The following is an 18,948-nucleotide window of genomic DNA, read 5'->3' as shown; positions in this document are numbered from 1 at the left end:
TCCAACATTCCGGACCCAATGATTTGGTTAAATGCTGCCATTCATGCTAAACATGGATTGGTGAAATTTGGCACCATGATTGAACAGCCTAAGCAATGGATTATTGATCCCTAGCATCAAATCCATAGAATGAAGTAAAGCTCAAAAATCCATACACCAAAAAAAAAACCCTGCATATATTGCTGGCTGAGAGGAGACTCATCTCATTTACACCCTCTGATCTGCAAAGTCGAGAACTTCGCAATCATCCTCAAAGAAGCCATCCTCACCTTGACTGCCCCCCTGAGCTCCACGACGTCTCCTCGTCGTCACCACAATCTGCGCTTCGTCACCGTACTGCATCACCCGCTCCATAGCAGAAGGGGGCAAGGCAATATGATCCTCAGGGCCATCGTACTCCTCCTCGGTGACAGTGGGCAAGCCCAAGTCCAGTCGAACCACTGGAATATCCTGGCCAAAGGCCCAGGCTGTTGTGCTTGACACTTCTCTAGATGCATATGTTTCCGTGGGTTGCCCCTTCTTTTTCTTTTTCTTTGATAGTGCATTTTCTTCTAGGTTGGCATCGGCCAGTATGGCGGAAACAACCTCGAGTTGATCAATTGTACCTCTACGGTACTCGCAGAGCGTCACTCGACGGTCTGTGTGGAAAGGCTGATAGGGCGCACTAGACTCTATTTCAGCTTGAGGGATCGATGATTCCATATGGTGATCTGCCGATGCTACACGAGGTCGTGCATTGAGTGTCAGGGTGTTCCCCGCATCCATGTCACGATCTGAAAGGTCGAGAATCTCATCTTGGGCTCCCAAGTCCACCATCTGTCGCACAGCTGGAGCTACCAAGTCGCTGGGAAGGTTTGGCACGTTGTAATCATGATATCTGCTGGCACGTGTCACCTTCCTGCCAGCCTGTACGCTAGATCGGCGGGTTCTACAGGAGAACGCCCGCACCAAGCCGTTTCCAACCACAAAGAGCCCTTGGTGTCTCCGGCTTTTGACCCAGGTGACGCATGACGTCGAAGGGAGGCTCGAACTAAGTGGCAAGGAAACACGGTTCTCTCCAGTATGCCGAAGCTGATTGATCGCGGTTCCAGTCTTGCCGAGTGAACTGCTGATGCTAGCAGCAATCACTCGTCCTCCCATGGCCGCCGAGTCTTTGAGACTGTTGCCAGGAATATTGGATACGTTGCCGCTGCTGCGGCGGGGTCGTGACACGAATGGTTTCGCAGCTTGGTAAGCGGCACCAAAAGCGCCAGTTGCCAAAGAGACGGCTGTACTTGGCTGCTCTGGTGTTGCGGTACCACTCTCTTGGACGGCTTGACGGCGACGAGGTGCGGGCCACATGAACGCACTCGAGGGCATGTCGAGAAGATGTACAGTACCACGCTCGGTCACCATAGCCAATCGTTCGCCCTGCGCCTGCGTCCAAGCAACATCAACAATGCGTGCAACTGTCATTCGTGAGAACTGTGCAATTTGTCGAACCTGAGGACCTGTGCTTGTGTTTGGGCTCACTGTAACCTGCAGAGGGGACGATCTGGTATGTTGAATACGGAGGAGGTCCCAGACTGTCTGCACATCGCCCTTGCTGCTGGCTGTGAATAAAGCCAAGGACGATGGGGAGAATGAGAGGAAGCTGCACCCCAGAGGCGGTGCGAACGTAGTGATTGGATGGATTGAGGACGAAGCAAGGAGGGACTCTGTGTCAATGATGGACACGAGCCCTGGATCCTTTGCTATGGTCTGGCCGGTCGATCCATGTGTAGGAGGGAATTGAGACGAGTCGCCATGAGGTGATCGAGTGCCCGCCCAGCCCTGGGGAGGTGAACGTGCTTGTTGAGTTTGAGACTGGGGGCTTGATTTGTTCCAGTAGGAATTCCAAGCCTGCCAGCCTTGTTGTCCGACCCATTTGGCACCCTGTATAAGCTCTTGGGTCGTCTCGCGCATAATCTTATTTACAACGCTATCGGATATTGGGAGATCTACCGATGCAGAAGATGATGGCAGCTGTGGTGGAGTTACAGTGGCAAGCCCAGGTGCCTTGCCCAATATTGGGAGTGGCACATGAGCTCTGAGAGAAACCTGAGATGACGGGGTCGCGGGACAGTAAGCGATCCATCGTCCACTGATCGCCAGAATAGGTGTTTGCGGGCTCGAGCGCGGGGACGCAGTCGAAGTACGTGTCTTATCCGTCTCCTCTGGTACCTCACCTCGAGCACTTTGCTGAAGGCTAGTCCAGATCTTGCCGACACATGCAAATGTATGGCCGTTCTGGTCCTCCAATAGCTGCAAGTAAACCCAGCATTCACCAGTAACGCCTGAGCACACTGCGAGCGTACCGGAATCTGCCCGAACTGTGAAGGTACCGCTGGGCGGAGGCGGTCTGAAAATAGGGTTTGTAACAGAGATTTCAGGGTTGATTTGTATCTTTGGTGCTTGAAGTAACACATCGACCAGTTGGTTCGTTCTCAGCGAGTAAACCTCGACGGAAGTTTGATAAGCGTCGATGCTCTGTCTTCCTTGGAAGCCTTCCTGGTGGGTATAGACTGACCGAGGACTTGCCGCTCCGTCAGGTCTGGGACTTGGTCCATCGTCTTGTGCAGGGTCAGATGCGCCGGTGGGTAGAACAGGACCATGCAAAACCACGGCCACGAGAGGAAAGAGTGACTTTTTATCATTGTCAAGTGTCCATGGAAGGATCTTGGCGTAATGGACACCTCCCCGTAGTCCCTTTAAGCTTGCGGCAGGTTCAAGGCCTCTCTTGCCAACAGTATAGACGTCCAAGCCACCTTCATATCCGGCGATGACGACGTTACTTGGACTGGGTGGGAAATCGGGGCACTCGGGCAGCTTGTCGAAACCGAAGAAGTAACCACGCTCGCCGGCTTTCATACCAGAGTTGTTTGCCAAGTTCAAGTCAAGATCGGGGGCACCGTAGAAATGTGCTTGGGGTTGATGAGGAAGCGGCGGAAGGTTCCCGATTCTTGCACCATTGAACGGAGACGCAACTGAACTGCGGCGATAGTGGCCAGACAGAGGCGGTGTCTCTGGAGACTGATACTGAGCATCCATCTGGAAGCTCAAGGGGCGACGACCGTGACTTGGTGGTGATATAGATGAGGGCGACGGGCTCATGTAAGGACGCTGAACAGCCCATCCACGATGCAGTCGACCCGAGTCCTCATATGAGGAGGGTTGAGTAGGAGGCGAGTCGCCCATGATGCTGATCAAATTTCCTGGGGAACCAGCAATACCGCTTCGGATCCAGTCGTTATTCATACTCGGCGCTGTGCTCACGGAAGCTGGAGTTGTGGACATTGCAGCAAGCATGGGGGAGGCGGCAGGGTTGTCATTGTCAGGGACGGCGGAAGGCTTGATCTCTGGCGTATCGACCGGGGGCGTGGAAGCGACCGAAGTAGATGAGCTCTTGCTTTCGGCACCGTTATTGTTGGTGCTGTTGACGTTGTCTTTATTGTTTGGGTTGATGCTGGTGTTGTTGGCGGCACTATGAACGTGACTGCGGGTCAGTCAGGTACTAAACATGGTGATGAAAGAGTCTTGTGGACGAAAGGTTACTCACGCGAACTTTCCAGCTGTTTGCTTTGTCACAGCGGCGGCGATACCGCCACTTTCTCTAGCATGCTTCCTGTCCTTCTTTGAGGCTGAGGAAAGAGTCATAGTTAGCCTTTCGGGTTGCTGTGGTAAAAGGCAGCGCGCGTTGCGCATATGGTTTGGGGGAGTAAATGCTATGTATGATGGAGTAGAGGGGTAATGTAGGGGCGAATGGCAGGTATAAGATAGAGGTTAAGAGGTACCAACTTACAAGGCATTCAACTGATTTGGGCAAGTGTCGGAGCAGTTTCCTACCCCAAAAACGCTCGCGTTTCTGCAGAACGTAGTTGCCAGTAAAGAGGCGTCAAATCGGTTTTCTTAGAGGTGACGCCGGTACTTGTTTATTAAGGTTCTCAGTCTGTATCCTTTGGTGTGTCGCGTACCTCTTTGTACAGTGTCGAATGAAATGACGCCTGATGGTAGGCTTGTACAGATCAAAGGGGAGATTAGTAGCAGCAACCAAAGTCGTACTGGCTGTCGAATAGAGAAGTAAAAAAGGTTAAAAAAAAGCTGGGAAGAGGCAACCCAGTAAGTATTTGGTCAAGTTGAGTGATTATCGAGAATGAAGGACGAGATGCTCGAGATTGTTGAGTGGACAATAGCGGCGCAGACCAGCTGTGCAGAAGATAGATAGTCTAAAGAGTTGTATGTATGGGATGTAGTATGTAAGATGGATGATAGATGATTTGATACAATAGAGACAGAACCAGATGATGATGAAACAAAGATCGTTATAGAGTTGGAAGTGAAAGAAATCGTCATGCGCTTGTTTGATGCTTGTATCGTGTAGTCATTCACTGAAGAGTCGAGTTGTAAGTTAGTGAAAGGAGAGGATCAATTGTTGAGATGGAGCTCGCTCAAAGGAAGGTGTACAGTCAGTAGGAGGTAGTCATGTCGGATAGAGTCACGCCGGGATATCTGGTGTAGCAGCCAGGATTAGTACCTACATCCCGTCACTGACGCCTTGAGAGAGGGGACGCTAAACATGGGGGTGTGTAAGGGGACAGGCACACTGGGCATTGGAGAAAGGAGTAGTGACAGAAATGCAGATGATTGTCTTTGGTCGAGTGATGCTGGACTAATTTCTGACACTACAGGCCACATGCACACTGAGCCCCGAGGATGTTCTAGCGCGGGATGGGGCATTCTTATGGGGGTTGGCGGGCCTGGCTGGACCTAGGCGGTGATAAGGAGCTGGTCTATTGAACCCCTCATGCGATAAGACACCCAGCCAGACCAGACTCGATAGTCTGTCTGTCTTGTCTGTCTGTCCTCTGTGGTACTGGACTGTATGGAGTACGGTACGGGTAGGCGATCCAAATGGCGGATCTACACGGCTTCGTCCCTGTCACATTTCTAGCTCATTCGGGAAGTCGAGGGATTGTTTCTTTTTCGTACCGTTTGAATGGCTGCAGACTGACTTGTCATCCATTCCTTGGTACTCTTGTCCTCTGGGACGCGGGGTTATAGTAGGTTCATGCGCTGGCTGACCATAACTAGGACCCGAGAAAGGGAAAGGGAATGAAAGAAAGATGGATGTATCAAATCAGATCGAATCCGGAACTTGACAACCCATCCTAGACCAGATTACATACCTACATACATACAACTCGTTATCGATACGTTGTCATCCCCCATTCGCCATGATAACAGGTTTATCCACGACCTCGGGTACCTTGAGGAAACTGATGACGACTGATCTCACCTCCTCTCGATCTGAGCATAAACCATCCATTCATAACTTGGTATTGCCGGTTGTATCCTTGTTGGTTCCTGTTCCAGCATCTGGTTGACCCCCTAGCCACATGATTCTCTCACCTGACCATACCAGCTACGCCATCAGCATGTGGCCGTGCTAAGCGTGCCTCTCCTATCATCACCAGGGGACGGGCACGTTGATTGTACAGATTTAGGACACGGCATCGTGGTATTAAAGCAAGGGACGGTGAACCTTGATTGTTTAGCTTAGCTTATTTATTTCAGGCGAAGCAACAGCCCGAGGTCGGGCTACTACTAATAAATGCAGCGAGATGAGTGAGTCAACCGCACTGGGGGTGTTGTTATTAGGCTCATCCATCCCGAACCTCCCCTGTGAGACTTGTCCTTTAATCGGCGTGCTCAATTCATTCGATAACGATAGAGATAACGATAACGGTATACTTCGGCATTTGTCTCTCCCCGCAATTTCCATCTTGTCCCACACTCCCACAGACCGACCTGGCTGGGATGACGTATCGGGATGTGAACGGTGAGTAGGTCAGTAGCTTCCCGATTGTATTGGTTTGTTTTGTTTTGCTGTTTCGTATTGCTTGCTATTCATAAACGCGACTAGAGGCTATTATGCACAAATTCACTTTTGTTGCTTTCGGTCGATTGCGTCTCTCTTTCATAGAAGGCCCTCATCCTGCAACCAAACTCGGTACTCCTTGAATTTCCAGGCTCCATCGACCTTCTTCACAACCGCGTGGGCTGACCACGCAGCTTGTTTGAGTCGTCCGTCTGTCGTAGTCACGCCAACCTCACCGAGGATCATCACTTCGCTTTCGCTGGGTTCCGAGTCTGGGAAACGTCCAGGGAAGACCTTGAGGACCGTGTGCTTTCTCTCCTTGACTAGTTTCCACATTCGCGTTCGGAACTGTGCCAGGTCTAGATAAATTGATTCATCAGCTCAACATTTCTCAACAGATTGAGACGAACGCATCCGAGATTGTTTCAACTAACCATTTGTGCCACGCGCCTTGTCAGCGCCAATTTGAACACGTGCGTCCTCGCAGAAGGAGTCGACCCAGCGTTGGTTCTCTTCTGGCTTGTCTGAGATGCGATAGAACTCAATTGCGAATTTTTGGAGCTCCTTATCCTCCCACTCGTCCTGCTGAGCGTACTTGGGGATGTAGTTGTCGGGGACGTTCTGAGCCATGATGAATGTGGTTTGCAGTGACTTTACCTCGGTTCTGGTAGACGAATGAATATTCTGAATGACAATGGATGAGCAATTTAAGAGAGAGATTGGTTTATAAGAGTCGAGAAATAAACTCTTTCCGATTTCATGATTGCTAAACTCGGGGATATATGGAGAATGAATGACCCAGCATGATGCAATTGCCTCCATTTTCAAGTGGATCATCATGACTAGCCAAAGTTACTTTCACGGAAAGTTGCCGTAAGTATCTACATTCCCTTTCTACTTTTTCTAGAAGCAAATGAGCATGTTATTTCCTGGAAATACCCAAGCTACTGGGTAGCAGAAAAATTGACCCCCTAAGTCTTAGAATACAGAAATAAATAGCCTAAAGAGTATAGTCTAAGCGGAATAAGATGGCCTAATAATTTCATCCTTTATGCTTTTAGCGGACAGTTTTTCTGGAACCCTAAGGCCAAGGTAATAAGGCTGTTTGACGAATAAGGAATAATCATTGAGTAGTAGCTCAATCAAAACTAACACACTCACTCATTCAAGCAGAACCTCACCTCTTTTACTTTTAGATAGGTACAGCTCTTAGGGATCAAATGTGTGGCCAGCATATCGCCACTGTGGATCCCGTGTATAAATCGATTTAATAGATCTTTGCTTATATTGTCTTAATAATAATAAAAATACTATATTATTTCTCTTTTTTAATTATTTTTCGCAATAGATATAATATTAAGTAAAATATAATTTTATTTTTAAAATTTATATATTTAATAGTAACTAATTTTTTTATTTAACTTTTTATACTATTTTTTATGAAAAAACTAAAATTTAAATATAGTTATATAAAAAAGTAAAAATGCATATTTGATACCTTGCGGGCTGTATTCACAAACAAACACCACATTGAAAAAATGCAGTCTCTCGAACTCACCCTCATAGTCGCTGCGACTCGTAATATGGGCATCGGCGCCCAAGGAGGAATGCCCTGGCAAGGCTTGCGCAAAGAAATGAAGTACTTTGCACGTGTGACGACAAGACTGCCGCCACAGGTACAACTGCAATCACTTATTTCCCTTTGCCCAAACACGCCCCAGACCAATTCTCCCACATGGTTTGAATAAGAAAATACGAAAAACCTGTACTAACAAACTCTCAGGCCCCTTCACCATCGCTCAACGCAGTCATAATGGGCCGTAAAACCTGGGACTCAATCCCCACCAAATTCCGACCTCTAAAAGACCGTCTCAATATCGTCATAAGCCGTTCCGCACCCTTGAACCTCCCCGAGACAGTTGAACTCACAGAGCCCGTCAGAGTTCAGTCTCTTGAGCTCGCGCTGCAGTACGCTCGTGCTCGCAGCGACATCAACCGTGTCTTTGTCATTGGCGGTGCCCAGATCTACGATGCTGCACTCAAGCTGCCCGAGGCGCGACGCATCCTGCTCACCAGCATTGAACGGGATTTTGACTGTGATACGTTCTTCCCCGTGGACCTGAAGGGTGGCAAGTGGGAGAGGAAGTCGAGAGAGGAGTTGCAGGAGTGGACGGGCGAGGAGATTGAAGAAGGTGGTCAAGAGGAGGCAGGGACAAAGTATGAGTTCCAAATGTGGGAAAAGAATGAGTAGTAGGAAATATAGACTTTGTGATTTCGTTCCATAAGACAGGATATCATCATTCGAATTATCCATAAATACAGGGGTCATGCCTAAGAACAATACACCCGCCCAAACCCAACCTTCATCCCAATGTCCTAGTCCAAGGCTTGGTCCAAGTATCCATACTGCCTACTATATGGTATTAATGTGATGTACCTGTTCCAGGATCTCGGGCCAACGGGCGCTCCCGGACATAAACAATTGAGTAAACTTGGTTCATAGATAGTCATAATATGTCAGCGTATCATGGTAGCTCAGACTTTCAAGTATAAATGTGTCGATTTTATTGATATGCTTGTCAGTTCAGTCTCGAAAAGGCGATAATCTCCAGTTGTCCCGTTGTTCAATCATTGTGGTGGACTTAACGACATAAGGGAAACCTGGATAGAGATAAATGTAGTAAATCGTGGATGAATATATTAATCCCATAAGTCTCTTCTTCAACTAAAACTATGTGACTTTGGCAAATATTCAAGGGTATCGAGACTAAAAACTAATACAGATAGACATTTATGGTTCGTTCTTTCAAACAGCAACCTCTTATCCGTCAACCCGCTTCTCGCCCAAAGGAGACTCCTCGTCGAACTTGGCACCAGCTTGACCCTCAGGGAGAGCGTTGAGCTCATCCTCGATAATATCCAAGTCCTTGAACTGGAACCAGAAGCAAGTTCCGGCAATCACAGCGAGGATGGCAACAACACCGTAGTTCCAAACAAGCAGAGGATCGGCAGCAAGACCAACCAGGGCCTGTCCAAGAGCAGCCGAGAAAGCAGTCATGAAGAGAGCAACGGCCTGGACCATGGAACGCATGTTCTTGGGAGCCTTGGAGAAGGCGTACTCAAGAGAAGTGATAGAGGCGAACACTTCGGACAGAGCAATGAGAACGTAAGCGCCAGTCTGGGCCCAGACGTTAATCTCGACGACAGGACAGTCTTCGCCAGATGCCCGCATACCACACTCAGACTTTTGGTATATGTAGTGTTGGACAACAGCAGCCCAGATCATGGCGGCGGCTCCAGTGAAGAAACCTGCCGTGATCTTCTTGATGGGAGTAAAGCGGATACCAGCCTTTCGGAGAGCAGGGTAGATTAGGCGATCGTTGAGAGGAATGAAGATCAAGAGGGCGAAGGGGTTGAGGTTGGAGAGAATATCGTTGGGAACACCGTGACGCTGCATGAGAGCGGCCTGAGAGATCAGGTTGTTGTTGACTATTATGGTTGTTAGTTTTGACAAGGCTTATTCAAAACATTCATAATGTCTCATGTGTGAGGCATTGTATAGGGGAGGGTACATACTCTGATTGTAGCAAAGCCAGAAGATGGGGTACCAGCAGAATACGGCACAAGCGTTAAATCCACGACGAAGCTCATCAACCCAAGCATCGTCGAAAGTCATCCACTTAGGGCGGTTCTCATGACTGAAGCGAGATGGCTTAACGTTCTCCCAAAAGTCACCAGTGTGCATGTTCTTCCATGTCTGGAAGGGGTTAATGCTCCAGCGGCCCTTTTGAGCAAGGAAGAAGGTCTTCATAGCAGGTCCCAGAACGGAACCACCAGGAGGTCGTCGTTCGTAGTTCTTGCGGTTGAAGAATAAGATGATAGGGCAGATGCACAGCATGAAGGTAGGAAGGGTGTATGATAGCCAGAAACCGACATACTTCTCGGCGAAAACCATGGTGACCTGACCGACCAGGGCACCAATGTTAATAGCCCAGTAGAACCACATGTAAACACGCTCAATGGTGACGGCAGGATCGATGATAACACGCTCACCAGACTTGAGAGTCTTGACGTGCATGTATTGCTCACCAAGCTGTTCGACAATAAGAGGATTAACATTAGGCTTGAAACCACCGGTACCGAAACCAATGACAATAATACCAACGATCATGGCACCGAGAGCACCGTCGCTCTGAATGACACCAGGGACAGCGGAGACGATAAGGATAAGATGACCGATGATGTCGACTACCAGAGCATAGCTGATGGTCTTGTAACGACCCCAGTACTGATCAGCGAGATAGGCTCCGAGAAGAGGCATCAGGTACTGCCAGAACTGGTTGAAGGTAGTGATTCCTGTCGAGGCTCGCTGACCCATTCCAAGGGCACCAGGCTGCTCATCGTCGGCACCGGTGGTAGAACCAGGGGGGAGAGGCTGCTGGATGAAGTTTGTGACTTATATAAGTTAGATGACTGAGATTGAGTATTGAGCGTTGAGTAAAACTTACAAACAACCGTGCATCCGTAGTAACTGAAGCGTTCGCAGAGTTCTATGAATGCAATGCTAAAGAGCTTCATGGGAATCTTGTTGGCAATGCGCCTCAAGCTTTGCATCTCCTCAGGAGTGGGAAACTGCCCATCTGCGGTGACACCACCAGAAGACACAGCAGCAGCAGGAGCCTGGGGGTCGGTGACCACAGAGGATCTCCTCTCAGCGGCAACAGAGGCTCGCTTCTCGTCAACCATCTCAGCGTGGAGGCCGGCCGCAGCAACGGTCTCGCCCATAGCGTCTCCGGTAGGCGCCATTGTGGAAGATTTGCTGATCTGTGATGGACCGCAAAGGAATGGTATAATCTGACACGAACTAGACAGTCAAGAAGAGGGGAACACCTGCCATGGGGACGCAACCTTTATACAGTTTCCAACCGTCGGACGGAGCTACCACTTTCGACCTCGCGCAGTACAACATTCTGGCTGGGTAACATTCAGCGATCGACGCGAAGGCAAAGGTCTGCACCCAGGGTTGGGCTAAGACGCCAGATCTGACGAGACATGGGACTCGGGCATGCAGATTGTGCATCCTTGGGGTCAGGAGGATGTACCTCTGGCGCAAGGATGGGAATGAAAAGAGAAGGTCCTGTTAGCTACCTACTGTAAAAGGTTTGATACCAGGAGCCTCAAGACCGGGGTGGATTCATCCCTCGGACTGCCAAGAGCTGGCTATGCAGCTTTGATAGTGAAGACCATGAGTTTGGTGGTATAGTGGTCAAGGGAGGCGAATGGGATGCAGATTTACAATTACCAGCATGGAGACAGAACGAACTTTTGCAAATACCTATACGGATACTAGTCTCACCTTTTACTTGGCAACGGGAAAAAGTTCTTTAGTAGTTTGTTTTAGCTTTTCGTGGCTTGCTGGCGCTCGGAGATTTTGGTATTCGCGCCTAGGCCAGAGGGACAGGGCAGTGTCCAAGTGTTTTGGACCTGCCAAGTGCACATGTCTTGCAGCTGAATTCTTGTGAGGTTTGGCATCGCCATGTTCCGAAAATGTATGTACATTCACAAACTGTACCACACTCGCCTTAGGTTTCCTGGCACCCCAAAAAAAGTGTCGATGTTGTCGAGGGACCAATCCCTCAGGGCTTGGCAGAACGGACAATCCTTATCTGAGAAGTCCTAGTTAGGATATGACCCCCGACGATGTTGCATCAAAAGTAGACGGTGCCAAGATATATGCTTCTGGAGAAGTTGAGACTCGTCCCTGATTAGCCAGTTGGTTCTCAGTCCCGTGATAACAGGCGCGCCAAGATAGTGCTGCGAGCATGGGGGAGGTTCAAATTGGTGTTGGCTCCCTATGGGCTCGTTGCTCCAAATCTTGGCGGCGGTCGATGAGAACTTTTGTAAGTCTGGGCATGATAAAGACGGAAAAGATAAGTTGCAGCGATGCATGGTAGCTTTGGAAGTTCATTGTTTTTGGTTGTTCCAGCGTTTTAGGTTGGCGATGGTTCGGCGATTACCTGGGATAAATGGAAGATGTGTGTGTGTGATAAGAGGCGGCTAGATACGAAAATAGGTAGATAGGTAAATAATTGACTATCAGTGCTCGATCCTTTATCAGTTTATCAGTTTATAGCGAATGCAGCTCGTTTAATACAGCCTGAACCCAGAGCGCGGATCAACTAGGCCAATGAATACTAGAGATATATATGTGTTACAACTTACCTCTTCCAACTACAATATCTTCTTTCGATACAATTTCTTATCCGTCAAGGTCGTAATAATAAACATGGTTTCCCTACACGAGACCACCTCTCTCCCCGCAAAACAGCCACCTTCCTAAAGCAGCCTAACGTCCCCGCGCTAGAAACATCCTTCGATGCAGCTTAATTTAAGCTTCTTTTAATCGAGCAACGATTCTCTCACTTTCGATTGGGCAGGCGCAGGCAAGACCAACACGCACCAACAACATACAGAAATAGGCAGGCAGGAACACACTACCTCCCGCTTGCCAAGTCGTAACTCTTGCTTTTGTAATCTAAGAAATAGTAATATTAGCCTTCGTCTTAGTTATCAAACTGTTGGTTATCTAAGCTCGATTTGGAAACTGCAACACGCATATCATCGGACGAGAAGCCCTTTTCCAACCGAGGGCAACAACACTGTCACCAAATACAACGTCTTGGAGGAATCCATTGGCACAGGGGCATTCCGACAGTTTTGCGGGACTCGGTAACAGGGGCCGAATGCAAGGTCTATCAGTGTTATCATGTGCATAACCGACAGCTTGGCCCAGCTCTTCCAAGACAGAAAACATACCATGACTACATTATCAGACATCGACTCATATTGATAATCCATCAATACTTGCATCAGCCATATTGTTGCTCCACCTAATGATCAACTAAGATGTTTTCAACGTCTCCTGGCAGTGCTATACACATCGACTAAATAACCTCTTAGCTCGATTGACCAGGATGGCATGATATCCCACCACACCTACTTGAAGAAAAGACACTCCTATCACTGAAGACTTTTCTTGGTGAGCAGGCTTCCAGTACCAAGGATTAGTGGGGTCTAAAAGCTGTATTCCCTCAATACTAGTAGTATAATATCAACTCTACTGTTAAGCTCATATCTCTGCAAAGATCGAATGAGTAAAACATTCATAATATCAACTCTCTCTAGTTCTGTGGTTTGTTTGTCTGAAGTATAGACACGCAGAGAATCGTCACTTCACGCACAACCCCTGCTAGCCTTGTAGATAGATGACTTTCTTCGAGTCTCGGCTTCGAGCATCCTTAACAAAAATCATCATTTCCTACATTCAGTCTCTCTCATTCATCGGGTTTGGCGGCTGTTTGACCTTACTTGAGACCCGGACTGTCTCGTTGGTCATTCTCGCGGCGATATGACAAACACAACTATTGCCCTGGAGGTCAAGGTCAAAGGTCTAGCGACAGGGCGATTAGGTTCCTGACAAGCCGAGTTGTCACAAGCATTAAAACTCCTTTCTGAGACTCAGATGAGGTGCATATGTTCATCTATTATTAGACCTTTGGGCTTTTCGTCTCCATTTTCTAGAGGCAAATGCAGACAATTGCCACGTATTCTCTTGGGAAGTGAAATACATGATAGTGGATGTAGTTATCGCCGTCAGATACCTTGTCAAATGCTCTTCCGGGCTTTAGCTTGTTACTAGCGGCCTCTCAGCGACGCTGATGTAGCTTCTGTATGCGACATTTGATCCAAACATATATTCCCCAAGCTTCGTCGTTGTCAATTCTGACCGCAGCATCTACATAGATATCTCACATCTTCAGATTTCATTTGAAGGTTGGAACATCGAGTAGACCAATGGCTCGTAGCCTCTTTAGCACAATCTCGATAACTACTGAGCCCGGTGATATTTCAAATAAGCCATTTTTGAGTTGTTCAACGTCCTGGTGATAAGAAAGCCAATCTGTAAGCGAATGCCATGGTTCAAAAAAGCTCATCCCAGAGCGGCAGGGCCAGAAGGAGCATCTTCTTACTATGGCTCGGGGTCAGACAAATTGGTCGCTGAGGGCCTTAAAAGTGAAACAATCAAGCCATTTTATGCTATCGAAGCCAGACTTTTAGTTGTTGATTTTTATACACTAGATCTTAGAAGCTAGCCTCGTTTATAGACAACACTTTGGATATCTGTACGTATCCCAACCCATCATTCCAAATATTCCCAAACGCCAGTTAGAGCTTGATCAGCAGCTTGCACCCACACAGATTTCTTCAGTCCGCAACGCCATCGCTAAAGTAAATACGAAAAGAAAGAAAGAGGTAGAGTAATATGATGCGTATCAACCTTTTCTGGGCTTTTTGGGTGGTGGATCAAACACAATTCGAATGTTACGTGTCTCGCTTGGTGCTTGAGAGTCTCTTGACTGCTTCTTTCTCAAGAAACCTTTAGAAGTAGCACTTGATGGTTGCTGCGCCCAGGGATTGTTGCTGTCGTGACAATCGCGTGGAAAGGTTCCGGAACGGGGTGTTGTAATAGAAAGACCGGGACTAAAAAGTGGTGATGCGACACATGGAGTATTACATTGCTGCACTGTCCCATTGGATAGAAGAGCAGCATTACAGCAGCTCGAGACGCTTTCTGCTGGGGATGAGTCCTCGCGGCAAGGGGTATGTAACGGGGCTTTTGTAGGCGCCGGGTGAGGGATTGTGACAATGGTGGTGACAATACCGAGTTTGTGACCTTCTTTTGGGCTCCTCGTAACATTGCTTGGGCTCCAGAGCGAAGACTTCGAAATGTTCCGCTCCTCATCCATATATGGGGGCAGATCATGGAAGCCAGGTGTTCGTGGCGTGAGACGTGCCTGGCAGCGGAAAGAAAGAGAAGAGCGTCGATCGCGGACAGAAAGCTTCTTGCGCTTGCGATGTTGCATAAAGATACAGCCTGCAGTGATGAGGAGGAAAGCAACTGCCCCAACTGCAATAGCAGCAATCGAAGTGTTGGGGAGCTCATGATCATCTCCAGGGGCAAGTGACGCAGAAGGGTCGAGAATCGAGATGGACCTGTCACTGAAGACAGTGTCATTGAGCCCGAGCGTGGTGCCGGGATTAGGACGTTGTTGGCATCCAGCTTCAAGAGCAATAAGAACTAGCGAAATGTCAGAGAAGCAGGTGATTGGACACGAATTCAACTCACAGTTTGATATAATGGTTTGGCTGCTATCTGCCTTCACGCAAGCCTGGCACTTAGCGATTGAATCGCCGAGCATGGCTTTGCCATCAGTGTCACAATAACCATACTTTTTTCTGTCTTTGGGCTCGGTAATGCCCTCCTTCAAAGCATCTTCGATAGGTCCACATGCCTCCGATGTGACACACGGGCCTGATGAGATTCCGGTTGCGTTTGGATAGCCAAAGATACAATAGTCGAAAGAGTATCGCATGTTGTCTGGTCACAGGATTAGCAGATGACATTAAAATGGAACTGAAGGCAACTTACACAAGAACCAGTCTTGGTCATTCTCATCACCCTGTTCAAAGGTGCTGTCCTGTAAGCAGGCCAGGCATCTTTGGAACTTTTGGCCCTCGACCTGTCTCTTGAAGTCATCGTCGTTACAGACAATCTCATCGCCATGGGTCTTATTCGACTTTGAATCGGGAGCACCATGGCAAAACTGAGCACACGGCGAGTTGGGAGTCACTTGGAGAGCCGTGGCCGAGGCCCAAAAGAGGAGTGCCAGCAAGGCGGGAATGAAGGACATGATTGATGATGCTGGTCGCCGTTACGGGCCACTGTTTCGAAGGAGACTTGCGGTTTCGGCAAGCGAGTTAATGTTTTCAACACTATCAGGGTATATTGGAGGCCAGACCAGCTGTGAAACACCTCGTATTGGATTTTGAAGGAACGACAATGAACGGTATCAAACAAAGTAGAAGCGTAGTAAGGGCGTGTGTGCTCCCGTAGTTGCTACAACATGCTAGTGATAACAATCATACAAAAGACAAGTCACGATGGTGTACGAATAAGAAATGGCAGATTGACAAAAGTGATGCCTACACTACAATGAGTGATTGGAGAGAAGGCCACTAAATAAAAATACAAAGTGAAGATGAAACGCAAACTGAGCACTAACAATAACGACAAAACAATAAAGACGGGGAAGGGCGGGCTTTCTGAATATGAAGTACTACGTCCAGCGTGAAAAGAACCTAGTAGACAAGCAATTTGATCTCTTCATCACTCGATCAAGAGCTACAAATGCAACGCTATGCATGGAGACATCACTTTCCCCGCCTGTTAGATTCAGCCCCAAAGGACTAAGGCAGGGACAAAATGAAATAAAGCGATCTGATTGCCGCGAACAACTCCCAATCACCCAATGCTCGGATAGAAAGTGCCGCCGCATTGTCCGTGCCGCAATCGAGGTTTGTACGCTTGACTGCAGTTGATGAACGACAGTCACCAACTATGCCCTCTTCGAGATGAGAAGCGGTCCATTGACGAATGAAAATTGCTATCGAAGAACGGTGAGGTCCGTGAACAGATACGGGCGCTTAGTTCTATAGATATGTTCAGGTATAAGTGACAGGTGGTGATAGTGTTGAGGAAGACATTGCTAGAGTCTGTTCGCAGGAGGTTTCCGTACGTTTCATTCGCTTGTATCGGGGAAGGCGGGATGGTGGCTGTCCGACTGAGCGAATCAGGGAAAAGGAAGGAGCGGTTACGACTGACGTACAACTAAGAACCCAGGGGTTGCACAGGCCCCAGCGCTTAGGGCAGGAAGGTTCGCCCTAGAGTAGCTAGCCTAAGCCTCCATCAACCGTTCTTCAACATTATCACAAAGACTTTGCATCAAATGATACCACTAAAGGTCAAAGGCCAGCCCCAGATGTTGGAGCGAACAAACTTCCCATTCTATACCTAACTGAAGGCTCTAATCTAATCTAAAGAGGAAATTACCAACCATTGCACAAAAATCATTCCCACGTGGTTATTAAACGCCATCCCTTCTATCCAATGTCCTTGTCACACTCTGTACTCAAGCAGAGTTATCCACTCTGGCAATATCATATCCAATAGCGTACATACACCTCCTACGCTCCTGGCACCACGCATGGAACACCAAGAAGCCCCCATCTTCAGCACTTGTACCTCCACCGGGCCCCTTGAGCCCGAGAGCCGGCGTCTTGAGGAATGGTGCCGGTCCCCGAACATAGGGTCCCTCGACCTGTTCGGCCACGGCGTACTTGACATCGTATGCATCATCAGAGTACATGTGGCTGCTGAAGAAGAGCAAGTATTTGCCATCATTCGTGTGTACCAGGTTTGGAGCCTCAACTAGGGGCCCATCCTCTGCAGGGATCCGGTTCATGATATCCACAGGCTCGCCGATCTTTGTTGATCCATCTTCGGTTGAAACTTCCTGTAGCCGGATCGGAGTGCCGGCGCCGCCTTTGAGAGCGTTACCATCAACTTTGTACACGACATAGCGCTTGTTAGTCGTCTTGTCGTAAAAGCCGGCTGGGTCTATTGCTCCACCTTCGTCCTTCGGGCATGCGAACGGTTCAGGATCTATTTCATATGGACCTGTGCTGTTTTGTGACCGCGCAACTCCAATACAGTGACCGCCTTCGGGATTTTCCCCTGCAAAGTACATGACGTATGAGTTGTCGGCTAGCTTTCGCACATCAGGAGCCCAGAAGTTTCTACCGCTCGTCCATCCGTCTCCTGGAAGAGTATCTTGTTCGAGGTGAGTCCATTCGCCAAAAGGATCATCAGCCATGGCGATTTGAATATGGTGTCCATTTCCACTTGTGGCAAACGATAACCAGCGACCGTCTTGGTCTTGAAGGAGACATGGGTCGGGGAAGTTGACGTCAAGTCGGGGCATGAAGTTTGTCTCATTGTCCGACCTCTTGCTGATGAGCTGCTTGGGAGGTGGCAGCAAGTACGGTCGTATCGAAGGAGAAGACTCCGACCTTTTGCCTATGAGCTGCTTGGGTGGTGGGAGTAGGTATGGCCTTATTGACGGGGAAGAAGGTAGGGCTGCGGCGACGTCTACAAGAGAGAGGGAGAGAAGGCAAACAATGATTTGCCTCCAAGGGCTCGATAAAGAAGACATGATAGGCATGTTGTCGGTGTTCAAATCTTTCTTTACAAGGCGTCTGGAACGTCTTATATAAGTTGTTCAGCTGAGCCTCAATCTCGGTACCTGTTTATCTCGATGTCGTATGTGTCGTCGATCAATGGGTCCAAGGACAGCTGAAGGATGAATGATCAACAGACTCTGACGTTGGTTATTTAGTCACTGGCCCATATAAGAGGAAGTGTATGATGCAAAGCCAAGAGTTGACCTTGCTGTGAAAGAGACGATAATAAGGTTGTGCAGGTGATGCGCTGGCAATATGCTGAGATAGTAGATTTTTGTTTGTTTGAAACTTTCTTTTTCTCAACCAAGCCTGTTGATAAGACAGATATTAACAGCACTGCTTGATATTAGAAAATTGGAAGCGAGCAACGGATAACACGACAAACATTACGAATCACGTCTCTCGTCTCGACTTTATACTTCATTTCCCCCTAAAACCCCCTAGGTCAAGTAATGGGTCACCCTTCTCTAGTCAATCCTTATTGTGTACATACAACCTCAGCATGACACAAACGCTCAGCTATGCGTTCTCTCGGGCCCATCTTTTCAGAAAGATTTTATTTTAAGACCCGTACTCTGAATCCCTTAGCGCACCGAGATTTCAGGGTTCAATATATCAGATGGACCAAGCCACTGCCAGACAACGCCCAAGCCAGGATCCTCCTCGATCATTCATGCCGTATCATGCGTTGGTCGATTGGATTGTAACGCTATGCTCACTCTGAGCGAACCAGAGAAGCCGTAGCCGTCCCTGATAGCCACTTCTTGCGTTGATGGTGAAACAGGGACAGTTGTTCTACTCCTAGATTACTCCTAGATGTGCTGCTTGAATCTGATTGGCTCCATGTTTTCCCATCCAGATCCCGATGTTTCGTGTTTCGTAGGGCCAAGACTAGTCCCTTGACTAACACG

At 48.3% G+C, this 18,948-nt stretch overlaps 6 protein-coding genes across 6 annotated transcripts; 1 reads left to right on the top strand and 5 right to left on the bottom strand.

Annotated features, from left to right (window-relative positions):
- Positions 1 to 207: 207 nt before the first annotated feature.
- Positions 208 to 3,675, bottom strand: FGSG_07212 (uncharacterized protein; the record flags this gene model as incomplete). Its single annotated transcript, XM_011328637.1, has 2 exons — positions 208 to 3,451; positions 3,578 to 3,675. 2 exons carry the CDS (start codon positions 3,673 to 3,675, stop codon positions 208 to 210), a joined length of 3,342 nt encoding a protein of 1,113 aa, XP_011326939.1.
- Positions 3,676 to 5,790: 2,115 nt separating this feature from the next.
- On the bottom strand, positions 5,791 to 6,595 carry FGSG_07211 (uncharacterized protein). Its single transcript, XM_011328636.1, has 2 exons — positions 6,331 to 6,595; positions 5,791 to 6,255 (listed from the first exon to the last, which is right to left on the bottom strand). The coding sequence occupies exons 1-2, from the start codon at positions 6,524 to 6,526 to the stop codon at positions 5,996 to 5,998; spliced, it is 456 nt and encodes a 151-aa protein (XP_011326938.1). The 5' UTR covers positions 6,527 to 6,595; the 3' UTR covers positions 5,791 to 5,995.
- Positions 6,596 to 7,434: 839 nt separating this feature from the next.
- Positions 7,435 to 8,147, top strand: FGSG_07210 (uncharacterized protein; the record flags this gene model as incomplete). The annotated part of the gene is made up of 2 exons (XM_011328635.1): positions 7,435 to 7,572; positions 7,680 to 8,147. The coding sequence occupies 2 exons, from the start codon at positions 7,435 to 7,437 to the stop codon at positions 8,145 to 8,147; spliced, it is 606 nt and encodes a 201-aa protein (XP_011326937.1).
- Positions 8,148 to 8,717: 570 nt separating this feature from the next.
- FGSG_07209 (uncharacterized protein) lies at positions 8,718 to 10,702 on the bottom strand (the record flags this gene model as incomplete). The annotated part of the gene is made up of 3 exons (XM_011328634.1): positions 8,718 to 9,385; positions 9,473 to 10,351; positions 10,405 to 10,702. 3 exons carry the CDS (start codon positions 10,700 to 10,702, stop codon positions 8,718 to 8,720), a joined length of 1,845 nt encoding a protein of 614 aa, XP_011326936.1.
- Positions 10,703 to 14,229: 3,527 nt separating this feature from the next.
- On the bottom strand, positions 14,230 to 15,648 carry FGSG_07208 (uncharacterized protein; the record flags this gene model as incomplete). Its single annotated transcript, XM_011328633.1, has 3 exons — positions 14,230 to 15,017; positions 15,084 to 15,335; positions 15,387 to 15,648. The coding sequence occupies 3 exons, from the start codon at positions 15,646 to 15,648 to the stop codon at positions 14,230 to 14,232; spliced, it is 1,302 nt and encodes a 433-aa protein (XP_011326935.1).
- Positions 15,649 to 16,926: 1,278 nt separating this feature from the next.
- On the bottom strand, positions 16,927 to 18,218 carry FGSG_07207 (uncharacterized protein; the record flags this gene model as incomplete). Its single annotated transcript, XM_011328632.1, has 1 exon — positions 16,927 to 18,218. The coding sequence occupies exon 1, from the start codon at positions 18,016 to 18,018 to the stop codon at positions 16,927 to 16,929; it is 1,092 nt and encodes a 363-aa protein (XP_011326934.1). The 5' UTR covers positions 18,019 to 18,218.
- Between the last annotated feature and the right edge of the window lie 730 nt (positions 18,219 to 18,948).

The sequence above is a fragment of the Fusarium graminearum genome, chromosome 4 (genome assembly GCF_000240135.3).
Source record: "Fusarium graminearum PH-1 chromosome 4, whole genome shotgun sequence".
NCBI lineage: Eukaryota > Fungi > Ascomycota > Sordariomycetes > Hypocreales > Nectriaceae > Fusarium > Fusarium graminearum.
This window is presented reverse-complemented; position numbering and strand designations above follow the sequence as displayed.

Bases quoted from the DNA above. Each gene is read 5' to 3' on its own strand.
- FGSG_07211 (XM_011328636.1), bottom strand. From the start codon at position 6,526: ATGGCTCAGAACGTCCCCGACAACTACATCCCCAAGTACGCTCAGCAG. The intron at 6,256-6,330 runs GTTAGTTGAAAC...CAATTTATCTAG, and splicing joins CAAGGCGCGTGGCACAAATG to ACCTGGCACAGTTCCGAACG.